At 34.6% G+C, this 22,092-nt stretch overlaps 1 protein-coding gene across 1 annotated transcript; it reads left to right on the forward strand.

Moving 5' to 3' along the window:
• Window positions 1-1,537: 1,537 nt before the first annotated feature.
• Window positions 1,538-21,136, forward strand: pkd1l1 (polycystin 1 like 1, transient receptor potential channel interacting; the record flags this gene model as incomplete). The annotated part of the gene is made up of 43 exons (XM_081353112.1): window positions 1,538-1,569; window positions 1,685-1,833; window positions 2,004-2,162; window positions 2,254-2,451; window positions 2,549-2,717; window positions 2,798-3,037; window positions 3,645-3,777; window positions 4,671-4,874; window positions 4,961-5,142; window positions 5,229-5,432; window positions 5,520-5,683; window positions 5,788-6,177; window positions 6,848-6,913; window positions 7,011-7,187; window positions 7,337-7,414; window positions 7,575-7,717; window positions 7,834-7,954; window positions 8,064-8,187; window positions 8,273-8,465; window positions 8,549-8,605; window positions 8,691-8,909; window positions 9,846-10,091; window positions 10,178-10,294; window positions 10,381-10,532; window positions 11,062-11,162; window positions 11,324-11,519; window positions 11,930-12,137; window positions 12,250-12,356; window positions 12,475-12,691; window positions 13,862-14,035; window positions 14,160-14,279; window positions 14,459-14,525; window positions 14,607-14,710; window positions 14,822-14,975; window positions 16,568-16,717; window positions 16,806-16,924; window positions 18,012-18,142; window positions 18,227-18,461; window positions 19,561-19,662; window positions 19,768-19,908; window positions 20,160-20,294; window positions 20,397-20,609; window positions 21,098-21,136. The coding sequence occupies 43 exons, from the start codon at window positions 1,538-1,540 to the stop codon at window positions 21,134-21,136; spliced, it is 6,630 nt and encodes a 2,209-aa protein (XP_081209238.1).
• Between the last annotated feature and the right edge of the window lie 956 nt (window positions 21,137-22,092).

Genomic DNA, 22,092 nt, shown 5'->3' on the forward strand with positions numbered 1-22,092 from the left:
ATGAACAAATGTTTTGGAGTATTTTAGATTATTTAGAGATAGCTTTTTTTTAGTTGTGCCTTCTCTCATTCTATTCGGGTTCCAGTTTGAATAAGATGTGTCATATAGCCAGGCTAGGCGTTGCATATCCTGTGTGAAACTTGCATTCATTGTTCTTTGCATGGGTTAGAAGCTGAATTAGCATAGTGAAGGTGTAATGCTCACTTGTGAAAAACCTTCCAGGGAATCAAAAGTAGAAAAGAACGGGATCTATCTTAATAGTCAGCACCCACAAGCTGAGGATTTTAACAAAATCTATGCAAATGATTCATGATGAAGTTCCCTGGTCCCTTTAAATGCATGCTAAACAGATTGTGATCAGATATATATTTTAGAATTTTAAATAGCTATAAAATTCAAATAAAACATATATCACTATCATAAAATAGGATAAATTCATTACAATAAAAAGAGAAAGAAAAAAATGTTGCCGTAATTAGGGATCCCTGACTGAAGGCATAAGAATGCAATCGATCATTGGAACGGCAACTGTCAATCAAGAATAGACACGCCTCCTTTTCACCTGTTCACTAAATGAGACAAAGAAATCGTTCGCGATAGTGGCGAGAGCCATTTCATTTGATAAGATGTTTCTGTTCTGTAGGACCGTATTTTGTTTACTTATTTTTGCTCTCATGCATGTTAAGGGAAGCTCGGGATATGGTATGTAGCAACTCGTGACAAATAAGGCCTTGATGAAACTCTCACACGAAGATTTGTTTATAATATCAAATGACACTTTTTACAGCTGTTCAATTGTACCTTGGATTTAACAACTGTAGCTCGTTGGAAAACCATCAAGAATCGAAGCGTCCACTATGTTCCAAGCCATGTTTCAGTGAAGGGTAAGAGTCCTTTTTTTAAACTAAACTTTCCTAGCCTACATTATTCACTAAGTGAATTGCACTGTAAAATGTTTTGTCAGGTAACTTAAAATATGAATAATGAACTACTTTAAATCTAAATATGATAATATCCAAATTGATTTTATTTAACTAAAAAAATGAACAAGGCTATAAAAACATATTAAGTTACATGAACGCTTGACAAAAATGGAAGTGTAGGCAATATAACAGCACAATACAATTACATTTTTTATTCAATGAATTAACACAAACAGTTACAACATAAAAATATAATAAAATGCAAATATATATAAAAAACTAAACAAAAAATCTACAATGCATTATTAAATTAATTTGAAAGATTTAGGAATATAGGAAAGATTTTAGCAATTAGCCTAAAATGTTCTGCTTTATGCAACAATAAAAAAAAAGTATGCAAAATTGCATTTTGATTGGATTTCATTCACTTGTATTTATTGTAAAGATACTTGCTTGAAATGTTGTGTTGAGCTATGTGTCTTTTATTGTTAAACAACAGTGAAATTACGTGGGCAAAACTATAATCAGAAGTCTGTAATCTCTGTGATGCTGTATTCTTTCACAGTATTGTATCAGTTTATCACAAGAACATTCCAGAGTGCCTCACTTCCACAATGTGTCTAGTTCAGACCATCCAAGAAAAAAAGTCAGCATCTAGATATACATTATTTTGATTGTGAGTTTGACTCATACCTGCAGGTAAGTTTCAGTGTTTTGGTGTTTTTTATTGAGAAGCATGTCTGGTTTTGATTTGCCTACAGATGCTTCTCCTCTGAGTTTGTCCCTTATGGGAATGAGACGGGCTGGTTGGCAGTGTACGGCAGCAGAGGGCCTTCTGTTCGTGATGCCACCGTAGCTGCTTTGATTGACAGGGTGCAGATTGGAAAGCCCCTCCTCCTGGAAGTCTCAGGTTATTGTCAGCCTTGCCATAGCAACCCTTGTGCAATTTAAGCTTGTGATTCAATTGTGCTTTTAATTAAATTTATTTAAATTGAATTGGACACAAGATACAATATTATTTTCTCAAAAATCATCTTAGCAATGCAATGTAATCCCTTGTATATTTGATTATATTTCCAGTCATACCAGATCTGAGCAAAGAAAACATTTCCATGGTTTTCATTACATTTAGTGGGAACTCTGGTCCTCAGGGCTTGCATAATATGTCTCTTATGGCCAATGGATACTTCACCTGCTACATAGATGCAATATTACCTGCTGCTGGAGTGTACCATTTAAGTATGTTTACTGGACAGTACTATAGCTACAAATATGGGAAGAATGAAACAGAATAAGCTTTTGTGACCACCATATGTCTTTGTGTTTTTAGATGTGACCATGACGAACAGTATCTATACTCATTCTACCAGCTGGCAGATTAGAGCATGTCCCTCTGGGACTGAGTACTTGAATCTCATGTTGTCCGAGAGAGGTCGGGATAGCCCGTCCTGTGCCCCTCTGCCCACAGACACAGGACACAAGCAGCAGGATAAAGCCTCAACCAAACCCACAGACAGTCACGAGCGAGGTGTGAGGTCCATTCATAAAGAAAAGCTACTCCGTTATAAAAACCTATCAACACTATTTTATATTTTTCTGCTTTGAATGTGTGATGTTTTTTCCAGCTGTTTGGATTTTTTCGGACAAACGGGCATATGCAACACAGACAGACATCAAATTTGTAGCAGTAACAGAAGCGCCGAATCCTCTATACTTTCATTGGAGATTTGAGGATGGACCTGAAATAAAAACAACATCCAGAATCTTCAAAAAGAGATATCGCCTCCCAAACAAGTGCGTTTTGTTTTCGTTTAATCTATTTTCATATAGACAATCTAAAGAGATTGACCTTTTTTTAAATCTATCTTTTTCAGATACAATGTCACTGTCAGTGTGTCTAACGGTCTCACATCCATCAGCTCAGATATTTATCCTGTTGTGATTCAGAGAGCTGTGCAGCCCAACAGGCTTCTGTACAGTCCCTCAGTTTTATCAAACCGTTCTGTAAACTTCACCTGCCGGATCAGCTCAGGAACTGATGTCTCGTATCTTTGGAATTTTGGAGATGGAACAGAGCGAGACGGATCAAGCACTGAGCATCATGTCTTTAACAGGTAGAAATTGTTTCCATCTGGTGTCCCTTTTTTGTCACACAGGGCATATACAGTAAATAGCAGATTTTCCTTATGCTCACCAAGGTTGCATTTATTTGATCAAAATACATTAAAGACCGTAGTGCTGTGAAATATTATTACCATTTTAAATAACTGTTTTGATTTTAAAATGCAGTGTATCCCTGTGATGGCAAAGCTGAATTTTCAGCATCATTACTCCAGTCTTCAGTGTCACATGATCCTTCAGAAATTATTCTTATATGCTGATTTGCTGCTCAAGAATATTTTTTTTATTATCAATTTTGAAAAAAGTTATGCTGCTTAATATTTCTGTGGAAACCTTGATACTTTCTTTTCAGAATTCTTTGATGATTAAAAAGTTCAAAAGAAAAGCATTTATTTGAAATAGAAATCTTTTGTAATATTATAATGTATGAAGTTGTTATCCCATTTTTTATCCCATCCCTTATTATTTATTTATTTATTGATCATTTTGTAGCAGTTACTTTTTTACAAAATCTTGTCCTCAGTCATAATTGTTGGTTATCTAGCCATTTAATTTTAATTGATTTATTGTAAATGTGAAATGTTTTTATTTTTTCTACAGAACTGGAGAGTACATATTAGAGGTTATTATGTTCAACCTAGTGAGCTCAGCCTCTTTAACAGGGCACATCTTTGTCGTTGAAGAATCATGTCAGCCTCCTCCGGTGAAAAACATGGGCCCAAATAAAATACAGGTACAAGTTCTCTATATGCCACAATTAGACAACTATATTCTAACAGTTATACTAGGAGACATCACTAACAAAAAGGTATCTATATATACACTGCCGGTGAAAAGTTTGGAGTAATTCAGGTCTCGCCAAGACGGCACTTATTTGATCAAAAATACAGTAGAAACGGTGAGTTAACTGTTAAATATAACAGTTTTCTATTTTAATATGTTTTACAATTTTATGTATTATGTGGTATTTTAATTTTCAGCATCATTACTCCAGTCTTTAGTGTCACATGATCCTTCAGAATTCTTTCTAAAATGCTGATTTGGTGATCAAGAAACATTTCTTATTATTATCTTCAATTTTACTGCTTAATATTTTTGTGGAAACCTGTGATATACTACCATTCAAAAGTTTGGGGTATGTACAAAATAAAGAAATGTATGCTTTTATTTAGCAGGGCCATAAGACATTTACAATGTTACAAAAGATTTGTATTTCAAATAAATGCCGTATATTAAACTTTCTATTCATCAAAGTATCCTGAAAAAAATGATCATGTTTCTACAAATATATTTAGCATCAGAAAGTTTGCAAAATTGATAATACGAACCATTAATTATAATTGAGCACCACTAATTGAGTATATTAGAATTATTTCTGAAAGACTGGAGAAATGATGCTAAAAATTCAGCTTTGCCATCACAGGAATAAATGACATTTTAAAACATATTAAAATAAAACGGTATTTTAAATTGTAATAATATTTCACAATATTTCTGCTTTACTGTAGTTTTAATCAAATAAATGCATCCTTGGTGAGCATTAGAAACTTCTTAAAAAATCTTAATTATTCCAAACTTTTGACCAGCAGTGTATATACTAAATAAATTTTGCTTGCATACTTCTAGGTGCGGCGGTATCAAAATGTCCATCTTGCTGTGACGTTTGAGGCTCAGATTCAGTGTAATGTCTCCAGAGGTCTCCTGTATAGATGGACCATATACGACATGAGCGGACGACAGCTGCTCCTCCCACACATAGACACGACACGGCAGTATATTGATCTTCCGAAATACCTCCTTCATTATGACACATATAAAGCTATTGCAAAGGTAATGTCTATTATGCTAACTCCTCTACATTTAAAAAGATATATTGACATAAGGAAATACTAACAAGAGTTGTTGTCATCACAAAGGTCCAGGTATCCGGTAATGTGGTGTACAGCAACTACAGTGTTTTAATTGAAGTGGTGCGCAGTCATCCTGTCAGTGTCATCAGCGAAGCCACAAATATTTTCATCAATCGTCGAATCGGCGTTATTGTTACTCTAGATGGGCAAAAATCACATGACCCAGATTTCCCCAATAATACTTTAAGGTACGTGACAGTGCTTGTTTATTGATTACATTCTGTAATTTTTGCATTAATCACATCTGAAATGTTTATTTTTATTTCTGTTTTAGTTACAGCTGGTCATGCAGGCCAGTAAACACAGAAGAGAGCAGCTGTTTCAACAGGAACATCGTGACCACTTCAGCAGTTCTTGTATTTCCCGCTCTTGCCTTGAAACCTGACTTTGACCTGCTTAAATTCACTCTCACTGTGTACAGTGGCCATCAATCTTCTTCATCTGAGATGTTCATCACTGTAACATCAAAACGTGCCAGGTTGGATTTAAGTGGATAAAAAATAAAAGTAATGTACAAAGTTGTATTTCATTCATGTAATGAATCATATTTTTTCATTCTCGGCAGCAACATTCATATGTCTCGTAAAGACTGCAGAGAAAATTCAGTGAACTGGAATGATCGGTTTTCTGTTTCTGCTGTCTGTGGTGATTGTGGTTTCAATGCAAAAAATGTCACCTATCACTGGAAACTTTACCTTGTTAATGCCTCAAGCAAAGCTGTTACAGAGGGTACGTACAGCCAATCAGAAAGACAGTCATCTAATATTTACCAAGACATTTTAGCTTGTGTTTTTGATCAATTTGAAATTGTTTGCTCTTGCTTTTTCTTTCAGTTCCATTCTGCAGTGGTATGGATTTAGGTTTACCCTCTCAAATGGAGGAGAGCTTACATTTCTCCCAGCCTGCTGTGACACCCTACACTCCAGCCCATTTTGCTGATCCCTCCGTTCCAGATATAGGCATATCTTTGGCTCCTTATCTTTTATCTAAAGTTATTGACCTTACAGCCCCAGTTACACAAGATACTCTGACTTCAATAATGCATACGAAACACCATAACATTAATGTACGCACGCTGATTGAAAGTCCCAGCACAAACCTGTACCACCGTCCAGCATTTCCAACTATCAAACCTTCGCACCCACCCTTCTTTCCTTCCTTCCCTGGGGAAACAGAGTCGTCTGGGGGTCAGTGGGAGTTTCATGGGTCCTTACCAGCCCCAGGTAAGGTGTCATTGACTGATATGATCTCAGTAGAGTACTTGTGGCGAGAATGATCCCAACCATGTCTTAAAGTCAGAATCATGTCAAAAAATGAATTATGTAAAAGTTTTCAAACTCGCTATTATAATAAAGCTTTTGTTTTTATGGCTTGGAACAAAATTAGCTCTGCTCAGAGCTATGTTGTTTATCACGATTTCTATTGCAATAAAATGAGATTAGACGCCCTCTGGTGGTAGATTGTTTTTGGATAATTTGGACATTTAACAAATATTTTTACAATAGGAAGAGCTCTTGCTATTTAATAGATCAGTTATCTAACTCAATGAGAGCATTATGTCAACCTAATAATAATGATATAAATGATTATTACTATTAGTGATGATAATAATAATGTTATAGCAATCAAATGTAATAATAATATGAATACAATACAATTTAATAAATGTATTAACTTTGTGAACTACATTTGCAGACGTGCATACTGAGGACATGATTTACACAGACATTTACGAGACAATATCAGGTGATCATCCCTCGCTACCAGGTATTTTACTCTTAATAAGTAAACCTCTGGACTTTACACCATCCTGAAATTAAAAATTTTATTTTAGTGAACAGTACTAAGTAATAATATGACTGATGCTCATATGATATTTTTGCTGCTGTTTAGAGTATGATTACTATAGTTTGGGAATTGAAGAAGCTGATCCTGGTGTTCCAGTCGGCAGACCTACAGGTACACGTTTTTATGCTCTGCATCAAAAGAGCAATAATGATTTCTAGTATTTAAACGTTGTAGTGTGTTTAACTGTGTGTGTCTCTGTGTGTGAAAGGGACCAATTCAATGGGATTTAGTTGGAATGAAGGATCATTCCCTCACTCTTATGACAATGAGGGTGATAATCTGGTGGACCCCATCCTGTTTGGCCCGGCGGTTTCTGAGAAGACCCTGCTGGATCTGGACCGACAGCTCATTCATCAGTCTGTGTTTGAGTCTTACACTCTCACAGGTATGTGAGAGCACACACAGCGCCTATTATAAGGCCACAAAACCTTCTGATTTACATATACATTTCTATAAAACTAAGTTGACATAACTCATTTTACATATGAATTGTAAAAAGAACCTTTAGTTGTCTTTGTCTCCTTTTTCCTTTAGGATTATCTTCTGCGCTCGTCACATTTAAACCCTTCATGCTTAAACCAAAGAGTCTTTATTTGCTCGAAGTGTCTGCAAGTGAGTTTTCCATCTCATTTTGGAAATTCAAAATGAAGATTCCTATTACAAATGAAAATTAACGAACAAACAAATGAATAAATAATGCATTAAATGTTTGTGTTTCCTTTGGCTGAATGCGATTTGCATCTTTTTACTCCTTTTTTTCTTACCTTGTCAGGTTCTGAGGAGCGGCTACAGGGGAAAAGCCAGCTGTTCTTCCACACACAATCTGTTCCGGAGGGAATGAGCTGCCAAGTGCAGCCCAGCACAGGCTCTGAAATCCACACTCATTTCAGCGTCTTCTGCTCCTCTGGAAAAGAGGTCTATGTTTTTCCTTAAACTCCTTTCAACATATTCATATTTTGTATTTTGTTGTAATATTCAACATTAATTTTCTCTTTGATCTGATCTTGATGTAACTGTGATTCTGTGATCAGGATCTCTTGTATGAGTACAGTTTCAGTGTTGGAAACACTGAAAGGAAACTCCTTTACGAAGGCAGGGATTTCCAACATTACTTCAATCTTCCTAGTGGAGATCCTAATGACGATTACAAAGGTGCAAAGAATCCATAATAAAGCAGACAAGATAATTTCACGTTTACATTATTATGATCTCAAGCCATATCGTATCTATTCTCATTCTCAGAACACCTCTTTTTCCACAGTCACAGTCTATATTGAAATAAAGAACAGATTTGGAGCAGCAACCAAACTATGTCCTGTGACAGTGACTGTCCATCCAAGCTTTCAGAGAAACTCATCCTCTCAGCACAGCCCTGATCAAGAACTGTGAGATTCTTTTTGGGACCCAAAAATGACTCACGTCTTTTTCTGCCGTATTAGGATTTTAAATGACTTTTATTCTCTCTTCCAGGTACATGTATGGAATCGACAACCTTACCGGTCTGAGTAAGATTGGAAGCAACCGAGACATCCTCAACTACATCTCTCTTTTGATCACAGTGCTGAACCGCTTGAGTCTGGACCCGGAGTCTTCTGTCGAGCATCTGACACTCACACGCACCGCCCTTGTTTCAGCGGCCTGTCAGCTGTCCATCACTGACAAGGTCTTACTTAGACAGAGATTCTCTAACTGACATTTAAAAAAAAAAAAAAAAGCTCTATATTTAACTCTGTTCTTGTTTTTTAGGGAGATTTATTTGAAATAATTTACAGTCTTACTGGTTTGATTAGAATCTCTAGTCAAGTGAGTATAACCTAAGCTTGGATTTATTTTCAGTTTTATTTATAATGTTTTATCCATTTTGCTAATTATTTAATATCTGATTTAGGTGACATTTCACAGTGTCAAAGAAGTAATCCAGTATGTTCACGACATCCCATCCCTCTTACATGAGTCCAAGCCTCCAGCAGGCCATATATTGGACATTGGGATGGTGAATGCACTGGTATCTCTCTTGTCTGGTGTGTTGGAGGCTCCAGTGCTTTCGTCCAGACCAGGACACCAACTCACAAACAAAGTGCTTTACACCATCACGAATTTAGTACTGGTAAGAGAGGCAACCGTGATGCAAAGCTGATGTGTTAGTTTTCAAAATGACATGATATTAACATATTTTTTTGTTTGAAAAGTTGAAAAGCAGAAGAAATTTTTTTTATGAATTCCCAGCTAACAGGGAATGTTCTCTGGCTACATTCTCTCAAAGTTATGAACAAATGTTCTTCCTGTCATGTTAATAGAATGTTTGTTGAAAGCTGTCTGGTCTTTAATAATGTTCTTAATTCCTAACACAAAACCATTATTTATTCATCATTCATGGTGCGTTCTTTTTCTGAAACGTTTTAGTTGGATGTTCGTAAGACATTTTTAATTCGTAGTGTTCAGAGAACATTCAACATTCCCATAATGTTTGCAAAATTATAAAATTGAATGTTTTCTTAATGTTCTCATAACCAAGAAAAAAAACTGGATGTTTTGAATGTTCAGAAATAATGTTTTCATAACTTAATGGGAACATTAGGAAACGTTCTTAGAGCATATTTTGGTTACACGTTACTTCAAGATTTCTTTGTTACAGTGTAATTAATTATACATTTAAGTACTGAGTAATATTAAGTAACTACATGTACTTACAATAGGGTTATGATTAGGGTTTGGTTTGTTTTAGGGTTAGATTCATGTAATTATGCATAATTGTATAGTCATGATTATAGTAACTACATGTATCAATGACAAAGTGTAAAGTGTTACCCGTATTTTTGTTTGCTGCATGGGTTAAGTCCTTTGAAATACATCTTCTAACTTGTTTAATCTACCATGAGATCTGTTCATTTTATCTGATTATTATAGCTTTGTCTGTGTTGTAAACTGTATTGTCTTATTTTAGTCACTGTAGATTTCATTCAGTCTTATTTTCATTATCAATTTGGGATTCATTATCTCTTCTGAGATTCTGTGATATTAACCTTGTACATTTTGATTGCAGGAGTGTATGCTATCCAGCAATATCTTGCAGTACAATGTGAACACTACTTTTATGGAAGTGTTAGCCTGGAAGGATGGCCAGTCTTATTCTATGGTGAAAACATTTGGCCTCACTACGTTCCACTTCACTGATTTTCTCGAGATGCAATTTCAGCAATGGAGCATCAATAGCCAGCACAAGCCCTGCATCATTACCTGGCTCACAGTGTACAGGCAGAGCCCATATCGCTGCTCCAGAGACATGCAGGTACACTATAAATGCATGGCTGAATTTGAGAAAACGTGCTTTGACCTGTGAAGCAAATTACACTCTAATTTAATGTGATTTTACAGTTCAGTGGAGAGACAGCAGACATTCGTCTCTACAACTGCACCACTAGGAAGGAAATCAAAGTCAGACATCTATCTACACCAGTTACCATTGAGTTTCAGAGAAAACAGGAGACAAAAGTAGATATTTTTTTACTGCTTGATTACAAATACAGTAGTTTTCCTCTATATTTGGTTACCCTGATTTGTGTTTCTGCTTGTTCCAGCAGAGCAGACATGCAGAGTTCACTCTTCTGCGCAGTCAGCTGAACAGTCACCAGTTCAATGTGACGTCACAGACCCTTCAGAGAGCCCTTCAGATCACTGTGCAGTTTAACAGGCCAGCTGAACGCCCCTTTCCCATTCTGCTGCTGCTTAGGTGACGACATTGCTGCATTTCAGCGATAGTTTTCAGTCTTCTACACTGTAAAAAAATATTTTCATGATTTTTTTTAGCGTTTGTCAAATCAACTTAGATAATTAATGTGGTTCAAATAACATAATATTTTGAATTTCTATTTATTAAACCAATCTTCTTTGTTGTATTAACTCAATTTTTTTTATTTTCAAATGAACTTAAAATTTAAGGCAACCAGGTAACTATAAGATAAACCAATAGTAATTTTTTACAATGTACACTGTAAGAATTTTATGATCAATAAGTTATGACAACATACATTTTTACATTGCTTTAACTCATCGAAATAAATTAAGCAATATTCGATTTACAAAGTTATACAAGATTCAACTCATTTTTAAAAATGTCTGTTTCATGTAATTTAAGTTGAATTGACTTAAATATCCAAGTTGATTGTACTTAAAAATGTATGGCAGAAAACTTTTTTTTTTTAAACAATGTTTTACTCAGTTTAGTCAACCATTATGTGAAATATAACATCTGTTCACAGGATGTATGAGCAGCCAACACCTAATAAGTACAACGAACAGAAAATATATCACTGGAAAGGACAGACAGTTCACATCTTCCTCCCTCAATCCTATTTGCATGGTTTGGTTAAACATTTTAGTCCAAATCTTAATTATAAATGTCAAACATCTACCATAGTGTTATATACAATACATACTATATATATATATATATATATATATATATATATATATATATATATATACACACTATATATATATATTTTTTTTTTATATATACAGCTACTGGTGCTGTCTTCCTGATGCTTCTCAATGCAGACTATAATAAAAGCCCTAGCAATAAGTACATTGCCAGAGCTGTGAACTACACACTTAGCATCGAGTCTGTGGAGTGTCTTTCCTGTGATGGTGTGAAAGAGAGGAAGCCCAGGGGTTGTTTTTCTCATGGTGGTGTTTCCCCAGACAAGATCTACTGCAGGTATGGATTATACAATAAATGCTCCATCTAGTGGTAAGACAAAAAATAGTTTCATGTATTTTGATCTTTTATAGTTGACTCAAATGTTGTAGTAATAACTTCAAATAGGTTTGTAACAAGGTTACAAATGAATTCTTAATAGCATCCCTTAATATCAATTACTGTGACAATCCTTTGTTATGTGGCTCCATGCACTAATAAAACTAAAAATGCGTCTGATGATCCTTTTTTTTCAGTTGCAGCCACCTGGCATCATTTGCAGTATCGCATGAGAAAATCATAAGCAGCTTCAACTCTGCAGATGTTTCACAGTTTATCCAGTACACCTGCAATACCTCTCTCCAAATTTATCAGATCTGAATATGGTTGCTTTTTAACTAACACTTAGATATTCTCCTCCTGTCTTGCAGCTCCAAAACCAACTACACACTGATCATTTTGCCTGTAATATTCCTGGCTCTCTATGTGGTGGTGTTGGTCTTGTGTAAAAAGGCTGATGTTTCCATTCAGAAATCAACAGGCTCATTCCTGCTTCCAGAAAACAATCCCTCGGACAGATTCCTCTATGCGGTCACCATAGATACAGGCTTTAGATCTAGAACCAGAATGACAGCAAAGGTATTGATCATTGTGACCATTGCTGGAGACAATGTGTGCATGTGTACTGCAAGTTACATGCATTTATACATTACAGTTTATTTCTGAATCTCTATTTGTACAATGTTGTCAGGTTCACGTTGTTCTATATGGAGATGATGGTGTCTCTCAAACCAGGGAGCTCAGCAGCTCTGACTCCAAACTCTTCACATGCAACTCAAGGAACACTTTTATTCTGAGGTAAATGCTCATTTTGCACATTTACCATTATTGATAAAGAACAGCCATTAACATAAACCTAATTTAATTGTATTATTTGTTACATTTTTGATCATTTTATTTATCTTTCACTATTCAGCTCCCCAGAGAGTCTGGGTCGGGTCGGGAAGGTGCATCTTTGGCATGATAATGGAGGTTCATCTCCCAGCTGGTACCTGAGCCATGTGCTGGTAAAAGACCTGGTGCAGGGGTCCAGCTGGTTCTTCCTGGGTCAGTGTTGGCTGGCAGTGGATGAGGGAGATGGAAGAGTGGAGAGGAGTTTATCTGCTTGTGAATGCGAGCTGACATTTAAACAGGTGAATCCCCATGTTGTTAATGATATATAGCTAGTTAAATATTGCTATATAGGTTTTTTGTGTCAGTGCAGTGTTATTATAAAGGGATAGTTCACCCAAAAATGAAAATTCTGTCATCTTTTATTCTCCCTCATGTCTTACCAAACCTGTATGACTGACTTTCTTCTGCAGAACACAAACGAAGATATTCTGAAGAATGTTGACATTTTGATTCCCATTTACTTCCATTGTATTTTTTGTCCATAGAATAGAAGTTAATGGGAACAGAAACGGTTTCATATCCAACATTCAAACATATAAAAATATCTTTGTTTGTAAATGATTTTCATTTGTGGGTGGACTGTTCTTTAATTTCTGTTCTAAAATATGATTGTATTTAATTTGACTGCAGCATTCATATTTAAATACATTTTTTTAAATAACACTCAAGTTTCAGCTTGATTCAAAGCGTCTGAAAAGCTGAAATAAAAATAAAAATATTTCATATAAAAGTATAATCAACTTGGAAGTTCAATTTACATTAAATTGACTTTAAAAAATGAGTTGACTTGTACAAATATATATATATATATATATATATATATATATATATATATATATATATATATATATATATAAAACGAAAATTGCTTAAATTATTTTGATGAGTTAAGCAATGTAAAAACAAAAGTTTTCATAACTTGGCCTTATAATTTTTTTACAGTGTACTTAAAGTTTTAAACAATATTTAAGGACAGAAATAAGGCAGCAATTACACGTTAAGCTTAACATTTTTTGGCACAATACAGTGTATACTGTAGGTATTTCTTCTTTTATTCTTATGTCATGATGAATGCTGTCCAAGCTCTTTTCCCCCCTCTGTATTAACCTTGTTTGGTTGTTATTTGTACCATGGATCTTTTTATTAACAAGAGACATGAAAGTCATATACATATTAAGGGTAATAAGTATATATGTTATCAATCATTGTATGATGTATTCTCTTTATATGGAGAAAATCGAAATAAAGTGAGGGGAAAATTATTTTTTTGGCACAATACAAAAACATGATTAATTAATGATATACTTTTTCATATCTACGTACAATGATGATGTTGTTTTTTCTTTGAATATGTCTGTAATGCAATCTAACAAGAAATCTTGTGTTTTTGCTCTATGTATTCGGGAAAGTTTCTATATCTGAAACTCACAGAATACCTGGAGGACTTCCACCCGTGGCTGTCTGTGTACAGCCGTCCGTCTTTCAGCTCTCACACACACACTCAGCGATGGAGTGTGTGTCTGCTGCTCCTGCAGGGCTACATGTGTGTCAGCGCCGTGCTCATAAATCTTATGGAAGAACAGGTGTTCAGTTCTACATAGAAATCAATACATGTCAACAAATACTGTCAACATATGTGTGATTTTGTTTCATTTTCAAAATATTGAGACATATCGTCTTTTTTTTTTCCTCTACACCAACGGGCAGTGCTTTTTAGAGCTGGGCCTTATTGATGTTTCACCGGTTTCCATGGTAACAGGGCTGTGCAGTGTTCTTGCTGTGATGCCGGTGGGGGGTCTGGTGTCCCTGGTGTTCCGTGTCAGCAAGGTCAGAATTCCCAGGCTGCTTGAAATTGTCCCTTAGTTTCTTCTTGCCATACAGTTAAATTCTGAATCTACTGGATACATTAATTCAGACAACTATATTTATTATGTATGATATATATATATATACATATTTAGTTACTGTTTTTATACGCTACTGATTTTTTTCTTTATCCATTTTAGACCATGTCCCGTCGTGTGTCTGGAGAGCATTATAAGGTCAAGGTGCCTGATGTCTACTCAGTAGAAGGTATGTTACCATGCGTCACTCCACTCATTATTCAATATAGTTTAATGCAAAACACTTTCTATTGGTTTGTCTGTTTCGCAGATCACCATGATGCTTTTCTAATGAATGACTGTACATTTGAATCGTATCTGTCCTGGAATACAGTTTCCCACTGGACTCGCAGGTCTTGGAAAAAAGAGTATAAGGTATAATGTACAGATCAGTTAAATATGCTTTATATGCTCAGCTGAATATGCTTTACGCTTACATTATTTTAGTCTACATTACTAAAGACAATGAAATGGTGTGTCCTGCAGTATGGTACTCAGGATTGGAAACCCTCAGATTCTTTGTCTACGTCAAAACTTCAAGACGACCCTGACACCATCTTAGAGATGTCTGATGTCAACAACAGATCACATAACAAATGCAAATGGAATAAGAATGATTTCAAATCGCACACCTTTGCAGGTTTGTAAATTCATTAGATACAAATTTAAGTATAAAAAATAGAATATTATACTATACTATAATGATACAGATTTTTTTTAATAAATAATACTTATTTAACAAATATATTTGTTATTTGTATACAGTTTTTAAATTAGGTTTGGAGTCAGTACAATTTTTTTGAAAGAAAAAGACATTTATAATGTTACAAAATATTTCTATTTCAAAACAAATGTTGTTCTTATGAACTTTCTATTCATCAAAGAATCCTGTGTGTGGGTTTAACAAAAGTATTAGGCAGCACAACTGTTTTCAATATTGATAATAATAATTGAGTAGCAAATCCGCATATTAATATGATTTCTGAAGGATCGTGTAACACTGAAGACTGGAGTAATGATGCTGAAAATTCAGCTTTTCCAGCACAGAAATAAATTATATTTTAAATATATTAAAATAGAAAACAGTTATTTTAAATTTTAATAATATTTCACAATATTACACTTTTTACCGCATTCTTGAGCAAATAAATGCAGCCTTATAGACTTCTTTTAATATTTTTCTCCTTTACTCTATTCATGTTTTTTTTTTTTTTGGTTTTGTACACAGACATCCTAGAGAAGCGGCAGTTTTGTGGCGGTAGAATCCGAAGTCTTCAATCCTGGTGTTATTATGTGGGCTGGACCCTCTGCTTGACTCTCTCTCTTACATGCGTCATCATCACGGGAACTCTTGGAGTAAAGTGGGTGATCCTTTGTACTACTATATTCTGTTGGAGCTTGAATATTACTTAAAAAAAGTGTCTTTGTCACAATATTTGTTTCCCAAATATATGAAAATTAGGATTCAAATGTGTTACCCTACAGGTTCAGCAAAACAAAGACTCTTCTGTGGGCTCATTCTGTGTTCTTCTCTCTTGTCTGCTGTGGCTTTGTACTGCATCCAGCAATGGTAAATCATCTTGATCTGCACACACTGTGTAGGATAGCTGTACATGGTTTTAATTTAACATTTGGCCCACGTTCTGTTCTTGGATCTTACGGTGTTTTCAGAAGCCTTTATTCCCACTCTAACTGCATTATAAATTTATAAATGTATGTATGTATGTATGTGTATATATGAAGCTTTCAGATGCAAAAGTCCATCTAACGTTTTTCTTTAATATTAACATTTTTATCAGGCTCCTATGTATAGGTTTCTACCTAAGTACCGACATTTCTGAATGGGCTGAGGCTGGGATTTTGTGAATTTGAAGTGAAAGTATTTTATGAATGTATACTATGTGCAGAGAGCATTCACTCAATATTATTATCTCATTTTTGACATAGGTGGCTTTTAGAGGCTTTTGCATCGGAGGTCTTCACATATATACATATACATATACAATAAGAGGACACCTTTACTCAAACACATTTTGGTATGCTTTGAAATGTTGCCTTGTGAAAGTGAACTGAACCAAGAAGAAAATGCAACATTGTAACAAATCAAGTCCCTGTTTTGGAACAAAGCAAACGATCTACAGGTCTGAAAACGCCCTTCAAAAAATCTATATAAATTGAAACCTGTTTTAAATGTTTATTTCCTCATACAGATACTCATAATTGCTATCACAGTGTCTCTGCTGCATCGAAAGAAGACAAACTGGTTCCACAATCTAAGTGTAACTAAGCCTGTCACTGAGTTATTGAAACACAAGGACCAAAACATTGAGGATTTCTTGGTTAGCAAATACCAGCAGTCCCATTTTGAAAGGGTAAAATCATGTAAACATGTTTCTGTCACACTGATAGAGAATTTTAGATTGAATAATAATCAAGTTTGCAAGTACTCTGCATTATGTTTGATGAGCAGGTTCTCGCTGCCCGTCAGAGAGCCAGGTATCTGCGTCTAGTGAGGCCACCCAATTCAAGAGAGTTGAAGTGTGTGAGAGGCCAGATCAAGAAACAGACTCTCCTTCACAAAACCACAAGGTCTTACTATTTAATCATCCTCAACACTTAATTTTTTCTTAACCTTTAACCTCAAAATTTCACTTTTGCTTCAACAGGGATTTGATGTTACACCTAATGATGCTGTCGACAATTCTATTTGTGACTTATGGAAAGTCTGCCAATGACAAGTACCATTTAAATCAGGCTATCAAAACTCATTTTACAAAGTAAATACAGACATTCTCATTTAACCACATTACTTGTTATAAAATAAAAAAGTGCTAATGTTATTTTCATATAAACAGGGGTCCGCAAAATTCATTTCACTCCATCCAAAAACATGCCGATTGGTGGAAATGGACAACAACCACTTTCCTACAGAGACTATATAACAATGCCAACTACCATGAGAAAGGAATAGAAAATGAAGTACATTTTTAATGATTTATTTGACATCTGTAGCTATGTGAAACAGGATTAACAAAGATTAATACTGCTTACAATGTGTTGCTTTAACAGACCGGAGATTTTAGAGGTGCTTTCTCTTTTATTGGGAGTCCAGTTATTAGAAAGATCAAGAGCACATATAACTCATCATGCCAGGTAAATCACCAATGCTGACTGTTTCACAGTAAACATTATTCATTTAATGTGAAGACATATTAGATACATACAAATAACATTTGACATACACTGCAGATCAAAAGTTTGTTTTTGAAAGAAGTCTCTATGCTCAAAAAGGTTACATGTATTTGATGATATTGTGAAATATTATTACAGTTTAAAAGAACTTTTTTTACTTGAATATATTAATTTATTTATGTGATGGAAAGCTGAATTTTCAGCAGCTATTACTCCAGTCTTACAAAACCATGTGACACTGAAGACTGGATGATGCTGAAAATTCAGCTTTGCCATCACAGAAATAATTTATATTTTAAAATATATTCAGAAAAGAGTTTTTATATAATTTAAAAATAATTATTATATAAAATATGTATTACAATATTTATTTTAAATTGTAATATTGCTACAATCTTTTTCATCAAAAAAAGTGCAGCCTTGGTGAGCATAAGAGACTGCTTTTGAAAACTTAATTATTCCAGTGTGTTTTCTCTATGAACAGATCTTGAATTTGTTGGGCAAGAACGATATGAAATCCTCTAATAACCAATCTGTGGCAAAGAGACACTCACTTTGTGGGAAACTTGGGTGTTATGAGGGAGAAAGAGTGAGTGTGAGCCTGGGAAAAACAAGGTAAGCTGTTAATTAATAATATTTTATGTGAACAGTAATATATAATCTTTTATATAAAGAATATGTATTGCATCGCTAAAATAGGTTCAAAGCAATCAAGTCAATTAAAAAGCTTCTGGATACCAGCTGGATGACACCATTCACCCAGATTGTGATGGTCCAATTTCTCCTGTACAATGGGCCCAGTAACCTCTTCACGTCAGTCACCATTCTAGTAGAGCAAACCTCGACAGGAGCTTTGATACCCTCAGCAAGTGTTCAGTCCACTAGACTCTACCATTTCCCAGCTGCCCTTGACTACGCTGTTATGACCTGTGAGGTGAGCATCTTATTACAGTTCAGACACATTACCATTAAGTTTAATGTGGAGGGTAAATGTGATATTGTTATTGATTGTGAGTATACAATATGCATAATATGAAACCATAATAATATTACACAATTTTTTATATATATATATATATATACACTACCGGTCAAAAGTTTTAGATCGGTAAGATTTTTAATGTTTTTAAAAGAAGTATCTTCTGCTCACCAAGGCTGCATTTATTTGATTAAAAACACAAACAAAAACAGTCATACAAATATTATTACAATTTAAAACAGTTGTTTTCTATGTGAATATATAGTTAAGTGTAATTTATTCCTGTGTTCAAAGCTGAACTTTCAGCATCATTACTCCAGTCTTCAGTGTCACATGATCCTTCAGAAATCATTCTAATATGATGATTTGATGCCCAAGAAACATTTATGATTATTATTAGTGTTGAAAACAGTTTTTTGCATTTTTATTTCATGATGCTATGATGAATAGAAAGTTCAAAAGAACAGCATTTATCTGAAATGGAAAGCTTTTGTAACATTAAACACTACCCTTCAAAAGTTTGGGGTCAGTTAGAATTTACATTTTATTTTTGGGGGAAAGAAATAAAATAAATCAATACTTTTATTCATCAAGGATTAGTTAAACTGATCAAAAGTTACAGTAAAGGCATTTATAATGTTAGAAAATATTCTATTTTAAATAAATGCTGTTCTTTTGAACTTTCTATTCATCAAAGAATTTTGAAAAAAAAAAAAAATTGTACACAACTGTTTTCAACATTGAAAATAATAATGAATGTTTTTTGAGCATAAAGTATATTAGAATGATTTCTGAAGGATCATGTGACACTGAAGATTGGAGTAATGATGCTGAAAATTCAGCTTTCATCTGAGGAATAAATTACATTTTAAAATATATTAAAATAGAAAACAGTCATTTTAAATTGTCATAATATTTCACAATATTTCTATTTTTTTTTTTTTTTAATCAAATAAATGCAGCCTTGGTGAGCAGAATTGATCAGTGGTGTATATATATATTGTGAGTATATTTAACTTAATATTTTTTCCTCTCTGTGTCATTTTACTTCTAGCTTCTTTTCTTTTCATTCATTCTGCTTCATATGTATTGGCAAATATATGTTATGACTCAAAGAGGATGGCTTTACTGGAGAAACATTAGGAGCTGGCTAGAGGTGACATTACATTACATTCTGTCTAATACATTTTGAGATCATACTATGTATTTTTAATGACTTTACTCTGCTAATTACTGTATTTTTTTTTATATATATACACAGGTGACAGTTATCATCTGCAGTCTTTTACGATATATCTGTTCTGTGTACAACTTTATGCTAAAAACAGAGAGGATTGACTTCCTTCAGAAGGATGATTTTAAATCACCTGTTGATCTAAGCCCCATCTTCTTTTGTGAGCAGGTAGGACATATTAGTTTAATTCATTATACTCTATTCCTAGTATCCCACTATGTGAATATGCCATAATGTGAATAAACTGCAGATGAACATTAAAAACCAAAAAAAAAACAAAAAAAACAACTGGCACTGCATGCAGTTAAATGGCTCAAGTGACCTAAAATTGTACAGACTTGCTAAAAGCGTTCTGAATTTAGCAAATGGTATTCACTGGCAAACATATAATTTTAAATATAAACATGTATAATTCACAGATTTCTCAATCACTCCTTGGTGCTGTTGTGAACTTGCTTATTCTGAAATGTGTGTCCTTACTACGACTAAACAAAGCAGTAGCAGCAGCTGTGTCTACCTGGGATCTGATCTTCTCCAACCTGCTTTGGTTACTGGTAGCCTATTGATTTACATAACACAATATGTTAAAATCAGTTCACCCCATTAATGTAACCGAAGGCTACTTCCATTAAATTACTTTCTTTATTTCTATTTAGGCACCTGGTGTTATTGTCGCAGTGGCCCTCTCTGGTCTCCGCAACTTGATCTTTTATTCATTCCCATTTACTGGTATCTCTAGATCTGCTTATTTGCTCTTCACTCATTTCTTTAGCTTGAGCCACTTTAGTGGCATTTACCTCCAAACCCAAGTCCCAACAACACTTAATTTTGGAGCTATATTTTGCACTATGATTCCATTGAATGCTATGGTATGTATTGTAATATCAAATATGTATTATTTATGATACACAGTGTATATTTAAGTGCAGTTATATCTCAGTTTACTTTAAAGTGTAACTTTTCATATTGAAACTAGACTCCTAGACTGGTTGACATAATTTGAACTTGATTTGATATCACTCTAAAATAGTTTTTCCCCCTTCAGGTAATTGCCACCCTTACAATTTTTGTGAAACAAACAAAGACAACTAAAAAAAGAAAACATTTACTGACTCTCTTTGAGATGATCTATTATGTCAAAGACATGGCTTTACTCATTATTGGAAAATCCAGTCACAAGCAAACTGACCATCATGTCCACAATAATGTAAGCACTTCCTGCAATCATTAATACAGTTTCTAATATGTAAACGCTACTGTCTGCATCATTGTTGAGATTTCCTCCCACAGAGCTTTTACTTAACAGAGTTTGAGGATCTCATGGATGAGCTGTTGTTTCATCTCTGCACCATGTCAGACAGTCTCCACAACACCCTGCCAGCAAAAGAAAATCTAATTGAAACCCAGAGCAATTTTTCTTTCCCACCTTCTGACCATGTTTATTACTCAGACTCGGAGGTGATTATTTTACTTTTGCACTGCACTCACATTATTCACACTGCACTGTGCAAACACATATGTATGACACTTATGTGTGCATGTTGTATATAATGTTTATTAATATTATTAAATGTTAAAGTTGATAATATATATTAAATTGGAACAATTGCATATTGTTGTTTTGTATAGAATATAACTTTTTACGGAAACTGTGTGAATCGCCAGCCACACAGATTGGGGAAGAAGCACAAACAATGCCTGGATGTGAGCAGTGCTTCATTTTTGTCATATAAGGAAAACACTCACAGGTAGACTTGTTCTCTAAGTCAAATATGGTAGATAGATGATGTATAATATGAATGAATGTCAAAATCGAACACTGTAATTCACTAATTAATTCACTTCAAGATTACCACCAGAACACAGAATGTCTCAGTACTTGCACCAAGGCAGAGGAAGAACGCAGGAGAAGAGCCTTTCAAGAGGGCTGAGGAATTTCAAAAACCATCTCAAAGATCCTGTCAGAGAGTCGGAAGAGATTGGACAGGCACAGATTCTTTCTTCAGGCAAGCAGATCCATTGTGCACCAGCCGTGTGGAAGGGCATAGAGTCCTCTAAATCAAACCCAAGCAGAGTGGCAGATGAGCATAATTATGCCCTCAAGACTCAAATCATCACACAAGTGCAAAGGCACACAGTGCATCCATCTCATGCCAAGGCTGGACAGTCAATCGAGGGAATGGACAATTCTGTAGAAGAGCAAACGGTTATTCCAGGTTACATTAAACAATGTATGTAATACAAGACTTGTAATACTTGTAAATTCTGTAAGATAAGCATTTTCAAGCCATATGAGTTTCCTTAATTTTTTTTTACTTTATTAAAACTTAACTGAACATTGTTTACACAGTC

Source organism: Scardinius erythrophthalmus (assembly GCF_964197995.2).
Source record: "Scardinius erythrophthalmus genome assembly, chromosome: 22".
In the NCBI taxonomy this organism is placed as follows: Eukaryota; Metazoa; Chordata; class Actinopteri; order Cypriniformes; family Leuciscidae; genus Scardinius; species Scardinius erythrophthalmus.